Genomic DNA, 6920 nt, shown 5'->3' on the forward strand with positions numbered 1-6920 from the left:
GGGTACATACTGGGATCTCCTAGGAGGCTGTTTATCCAGCGAAGTCTGCCGGAGAGGGCCGTGGGAGGGGGATGACGATGGCAAGGAAATGGCCTGGTCTCTGCGGGGCAGCGGGAGGGTGGCTCAACATGTGAGCCAAAGGTGGGGAGGGCCTGCGTTCTCTGCATCTCTTCTCCACCTTACGTCCATTTTGGAGCAGAAAATGGTGGGCTGCAGGTGGGGGGGGAGGGATAGGAAGGGGCTGCTACAAAGAAAGATGACAGAGAGGTTCAGTGTGGAGACTGTTGTGGAGGAGTAGCTTTTAAACTAGAGAGGACTGAGAGGAGATACCATGAGCCAAATTTTTGTACTGAATTTGGAAATAATTTTTCTCTTGCATTGTAGGAAAACGTGGTATTCCATGTATGTGGAGAGACAAGGGGTGTCAGGAATGTTCTGAATGTTTCAGTCCTGCCTCTTGACTCTATCTTCATCATTTTCAGAAAAGTGATGGGCTTTGTGCTCAGTGGGCACCCTGAGTGGGGGTTTGGAAGGCAGATACCTGAACACAGCAGGATCTGCCTCCAAACATCACTGACCTGAACCTCACTCATTTTAGTGCAAGAACAAATGAGATATAAATTTGGGAGGAGGATTCAGAAACATAATAATCGTTCACTGCCATTGCCCAGTGGTAGAAAATGGAGATATTAGGGAGGGGATGTAGAGGGGGATCAGGGAAGCAAGGGAAAGGACAAGGGGGTGGCGGGAGTTGGGAAAGTATTGACAACTATAGTGTGGAAAGAAACAGCATTCCAGTTGCCAGTCATTCACTTCTCACTCACCATCTGTCTCCTGTCTCTTTTATAGGTCTTCGGGTCTGTGGTTGTAGGCACCAACCCAGACAAGAAAAGGAAAGACCTGCAGGATCAGTGCAGGTCAGTGGGAGAAGGTAACTGTCTCAGGACCCCTGGGAGTGGGAGTGACTTAAGCTTGAGCAGAGGTTGAGGAGGCGACTACCTGCCAACCCTCCTCCAAGCCATCCTACTACAGTCTCAGAATACATGGCCTCTGCCAGGACCCTAAGGGAAGGAACATGGTGCTTTATGGCTGCTGAGGACCAAGGAAGAACAAAGAAGTGGGAGACAGGAGGCATGGCATCTGTGAAGCCCCTTGAAGATACTAGAATAACCCTGATATCTGAGAACTGGCCATTGTTCTGTTATATCTGCAGTTCTAGAAGTCTTACAACTGTAGGCAAGGAAAAAAAGAAACTGGCCAGGATTCCTGCACCACAGTGTGAGTTGCGACTACCCATTTAAAATTGTCCTGGGCATTGCTAAAGCCAGAGCAAAGTTTAGGGACAAATATGCTCTTATACACTTCTCAGCACACCCGACTTAAATGTAGAGAGAAGCACCTGTGGAAGTTTCTGTAAGGCTGGCTCATATAAACCTATGAGAAGTGGGGAGGAAAGGAAAAAAGATGTATAGGTAGGAGTGCATCTGTAATTTGGGATAGGGTAAGGAAAACCATAAATCATAAAGGCAAGTATTTTTAGGAACTATATTCCACAACCTAAGTTCTCCTTTTTATCTCCTACAACAGGAAACGGAGGGAGAATCTCAACATGGAAAAGGTCTACAAAGAAAATGAACAAAAGCCAGAAAACGAAGGAAACCTAGAAAATGAGGGAAAGCCAGAAGATGAAGTAGATACAGAAGATGAAGCAAACTCAGATGAGGAAGAAAAGCTGGAAGTGGAGGGGAAGCCAGGGCATGAGGGAAAGCTCCAGAATGAGGGACAGCCAGAAGATGAGGGAAAGCAAGAAAAGCAGGGCAAGTCTGAAAACGAGGGAAAACCACACAGTGAGGGCAAGCCAGAATCCCTGGCAATGGCTGAGAGTGAGTCGCGGGCTGCTGAAAAGCGCCCAGCTGAAGATTATGTGCCTAGGAAAGCAAAAAGAAAAACGGACAGGGGGACAGATGATTCCCCCAAGGACTATCAGGAGGACTTGCAGGAAAGGCACTTGGGCAGTGAGGAGATGATGAGAGAATGTGGAGATGTGTCCAGGGCTCAGGAAGAGCTAAGGAAAAAGCAGAAAATGGGTGGTTTTCATTGGATGCAAAGAGATGTACAGGATCCCTTTGCCTCAAGGGGGCAACGAGGTGTCAGAGGAATGAGGGGTGGAGGTAGAGGCCAGAAGGATTTAGAAGATATTCCATATGTTTAATGCCTTCGGCCTTCAATTCTAATTTCTCTAGTGAGAATATTGCTGACCCTGCTTTCCCTGGCAGGCATTTGCCAGGCTATGTGCTTTAACCTTATGCTGATACTTTGCTTTAGGTGTCACTCTTGGTTACCAGCAGCCTTCTGACCCAACTGCAGCACTCTGTCTTTCAGTAGGGAACTTTCACCCATGTGCATGGAAAAGATGTTCATGGTACATTGTAAAATAATAATAAAAAAACAGTTTTCAGAACCGCATATACAGCATCAGCCCATTTTTGAAAAAAAATTACACAATACATCCATGAGTAGGGAAAACTATGAGATGAGTAAATCAAAAGAGGTTTTTTCTGTGTAGTGGCAGTGGAAGAGATTATCTTCTCTCATCTGCTTTTTTCCTTAAAAACATAGATTAGTTTCATCATAAAATAAATAAAAAAAAGATTTTAAAATGGGAAAATACATACCAAGCAATGAAAATAAGTTTAGTGGGTTTATGAAAGCAGTGGAAACACTTAAAATTCCTGTTGTCAGGATGTGAAATAATGTGTTAAACTCATATTACCTCTGGGACCTGAAACTGGAGAAATTAACTGACAGTTATTATAGATCCATTTCTGTAACAGTCTAGTCATCTGTGAAATGGGGATAAAACTTCTCTTCCAGGGCTTTGGAGAAGATCAGATGAGGTACTGAGTATGTGAGCTATATTGGGTTGATTCCTACCCCCTGCCCTGCAGTAGCAGAAACAGAACTCTGACAGATATTTGAGGGAGGGCTGAAGGAAGTTTCACTTGTGTCCAGGAATAAGTCCTGGAAGCTAAGAGGGGTGCCACTTTACCTTGAGTAATACTACGTCTGATGTGCGCTATGCTTCTTTTCATGGGTCCTGCACTTCCCTAAGGGTCCCACTGCTGCTAGTGGGTTGGAATCCTCAAGGTAACAAAACCTCTTTGATTTCCAGAGAGTCTCAGCTGAGTCCAATCCTCACTATGTTCCCTGCTGAACTATAGAGAAGGTTCCTCTTTCCATGCTATACTGTAGTTTTAACGCTGACAAATGTGGAAAAATGCTTTGTAAATTTTAATTAATATACTTTTCAGACATTATAACTACCCCATTAGACTTCCTCATCAGACTCAAAGCAAATAATTCATCTTACTGATTTTGGTACCCGCAACATATAAGTTTTGTTTGTTTTTTTTTTAATTTATTTCTAGGAGAGAGAGAGAGCGAGAGAGCATGAGCAGGGGAGGGTCAGAGAGAGAGGGAGTCACAGACTGAAACAGGCTCCAGGCTCTGAGCTGGCAGTCAGCACAGAGCCCGACGCGGGGCTCGAACCCACGAACCGCGAGATCATGACCTAAGCGAAAGTTGGACGCTTAACCGACTAAGCCACCCAGGCGCCCCTAGAAGTTTTTAAAAAACCAATACATTAATTATCAAGTCAGAAGGCCTCAATTCTTGCTCCCATTCTGTCCTTGATTGAATATGTACCCCTGAGCACATAATTTCATGTTTTAGCAACTGAAACTTGCCACTCCAAAAGGAACACAGTAGGAGAGGAATTATATCACAATTCATTGGTAAATGATTTTAACATTGGATATAGTAGTGTTCTTAAATTTTGCTAGCTGCCAGCAGACCACTTGCATTAAAATCACCTAGCTACCTTGTCAAAAATTCAGAATCCTGGCATATCCAATATATCAGAATCTCTTTTGACTTGTCCTCACAATGTCTGTGTATGTGTCCTTTTGTTCTTAGCTCATTTTTATTTTTATCAAGTGGATACCTGTATACATATTTAAATCCAATAGNTTAAAAACAGCTTCATTGAAATGTAATTCACATACCACAAAATTCACCCATAATTTTAAAGTGTCCAAATGATTGGTTTTTATTATATTAGCAGAGTTCTGAAACCATCACCATTATCTAGTTCCAGGATATTTTCATCACCCTATAAAGAAAACTTAAACACATTAACATATAATGGTGTTCCCATTCTCTCTTCCCCCCAGCTCCTGGCAAACACTGATCTACTTTGTCTCTACAGATTTGCATATTCTAGACATTTCATATGTATATGGAATCATACAATATATGACTTCTTTCACGTAGCATCATGTTTTCAAGGTTCATTCATATGGTAGCATGTATCAGTACTAAAAATCAGTAGTAAAAATATTTTTTTGCCTTTTAAAATAGACTTTATTGAGAAGACAAAATATATTATTTACTAGTACAGAAATGATGGTTTCTGCCTTAGCTTATTTTGTTAATAACCTCAGTGCATGCTAATGATTATGTCCAAAGTTGCTTTAATTTCATTTAAATGCTTTGATTCCTTTTATGAAGTGGTACTCTAAGTTTAATGTACTTGTTTTTTATCTGTTTTAAAGTAAACACAGGTGTGTAGTATTTGATACACTAGTTATTTATTTGTGCTGAAAGAATCAAAAATTTTCAATTTGTTTTTGAATTGAAATCTTTTGTTTTATTGAAATATAATTTACATGCATTACCATATGAGTTTAAGATGTACAGCATGTGGATTGATTTACATATTTGTAAAATAATTACCTCAATAATTAGTTATATACCTGTCATCTCATATAGATACAATTAAAAAAAAAGCACCTGTTGGGAGAGCAGCCTGGGACAAGGGTGATTTGTGTGGTGCCACAATGTTGCATGGAAGGTTCATGTGGGCTGAGTGTGAATGGATACACAACTGTATGAGTGTGTGAGTGAGGCATGCAAGGCGAGTGTGTGCACCAGTGCCAGAGCCTTTCCTCCCCACACACCTTGATCAAGGTGTGATCCTAGCCCTGAGGAGCTGACCTGAAACGAAAAGCTCTCCTCCTGAGAAGCCCCCCCATCTGTGCAGAGAGGCCAGAAAAAGAAAAACAAAAAGAAAAAGAAAAAGAAAAAACAACCTTGTGATGGGAACTATTAGGATTAAATCTCTTAACAAATTTATTTTTTTTAATTTTTTAAAAATTTATTTCTGAGAGAAAGAAGGAGAGTGTGAGTGGGGGAGGGTCAGAGAGAGAGGGAGATACAGAATCTGAAACAGGCTCCAGGCTCTGAGCTAGCTGTCAGCACAGAGCCTGATGCGGGGCTCGAACCCACCAACCATGAGATCATGACCTGAGCTGAAGTTAGACGCTTAACTGACTGAGCCACCCAAACGCCCCAACTTAACAACTTTATATAGGTTATACAGTAGTGTCAACTTTTTGCATTTAAATATGTGTTTTATTTCCTTGGGTATATACCTAGGGATGGAATTGCTATGCCGTGTGGTAATTCTATGTTTAACGTTTTGAGGAACTGCCAAACTGCTTCCCAAAGCAACTGTGCCATTTGACAGTCCCATCCGGATTCATGTGTACAAGCGTTCCAACTTCTCTACATCCTTGCTAATGCTTGTTATTGCCTGTATTTTTTATTTTGGCCATCTTAGTATAAAGTGGAATCCATTGTGGTCTTGAGTTGCATTTTACTAATGGGTAATGATGTTGAGCATATTTTCATGTGCATATTGGTCATTTGTATATCCTCTTTGGGGAAATGTCTATTTAAATCCTTTACCCATTTTAAAATTGGGTTGGTTGTCGTCTTATTGTCAAGTTTTAAGAGTTCTTTGTTTATCCTGGATAGAAGTCTCTTATCAGATACATGACTTGTAACTGCTGTTTCCTGACTTGTTAACTTTAGTCATTATCCACTGGCTTTCTGATATCAAAATTTAATAGTTCTCTCTTACCATCATAATCTCTATATCTATTGCCTGCCTCCCAATATAGCTTTATCGCATCTAATGTGTATTGTAACAAGCATTCAGTGATTCTGTTTAACTCTGAGGACCAAACCCAAAACCCCAAAACATCAGTGGCTTAACACAACAAAGGTTTATTTTTCAAACTTCATGAGGATTGGGGATGAACAGGTTCTGCTCTTTCTTGTTTCCCAGAGATCCAGACTAATTATGATACCACTGCAACAGAGGAAAAGCATACTTGGAGATTTCACACTCATTTTTCCACACTGTGGTCTAGAAGTAATATAAATCACTGCTGTTCACAGTCCATTTTTTTCATATTTCTAACTCTTTAATTCTGATAAGCAATTCTGAGAAAGGTGTTATCATGCCTTCTATATAGGTAACTTAATTGAGGCTCAAAGAGTGTGATTTATGCAAAGTCACATACCTGTAAGGGGAAGGGTCTATACTGGAACCTAGGTTTACCTGGTTCTAAGGTGATGATGCTTAACTAGTTTGCTTTCCTAAATACAAGGATTTGAATTTTACCTTCAATCTATTGACCAACCAATCCTTTAAGATGTCAGAATAGTGGTAATGTTTCTTCAGATGACAGACGTAAAGAGCAAAGCTCACAATGGCATTGCTTCCTCCACCATTAATGCCTTTAATAGACATTAATGTCAATTCATGGCTTGATTGCCTTGGCCCCTAAATCATGGGCTCTGCCTATAGTACATGTAGGTATTCAGACAGGTGGTAACACCTGTTTTCTCCTGAGTTGGAGGATCACATTCCTTCTTAAACTCCCTTTGCCTGGGATCTATTATACTTTTGGGCCTGGGATGACTAAAAGATTAGAAGTACTGCACTGTGCATATACAGAACTTATGTCACTGCAAAACCACCCAAACAGGCCCAGGCACAATCAAGGCCCTTC

The 6920-nt window shown here is 41.0% G+C and overlaps 1 protein-coding gene and 1 non-coding gene across 3 annotated transcripts in view; both read left to right on the top strand.

Annotated features, from left to right (window-relative positions):
• TCEAL5 (transcription elongation factor A like 5) overlaps positions 1-2466 on the top strand; it is a 3097-nt gene extending 631 nt beyond the window's left edge. Inside the window, exons 2-3 of one of the 2 annotated variants that reach the window (XM_077745964.1) lie at positions 850-931; positions 1588-2466. In XM_077745964.1, the coding sequence (XP_077602090.1) occupies positions 1610-2212 (603 nt within the window). In that variant the 5' untranslated portion in view covers positions 850-931; positions 1588-1609 and the 3' untranslated portion in view covers positions 2213-2466. The remainder of the gene's footprint in view (positions 1-849; positions 932-1587) is intronic. The other variant, XM_077745965.1, reaches the window with a different exon arrangement.
• Positions 2467-4846: 2380 nt separating this feature from the next.
• LOC144216561 (small Cajal body-specific RNA 2) lies at positions 4847-5092 on the top strand. The gene has a single exon (XR_013330683.1).
• The last annotated feature ends 1828 nt before the right edge of the window (positions 5093-6920 follow it).

The sequence above is a fragment of the Crocuta crocuta genome, unplaced genomic scaffold (assembly GCF_008692635.1).
Source record: "Crocuta crocuta isolate KB4526 unplaced genomic scaffold, BGI_CrCroc_1.0 scaffold2175, whole genome shotgun sequence".
NCBI classification, from domain to species: Eukaryota; Metazoa; Chordata; class Mammalia; order Carnivora; family Hyaenidae; genus Crocuta; species Crocuta crocuta.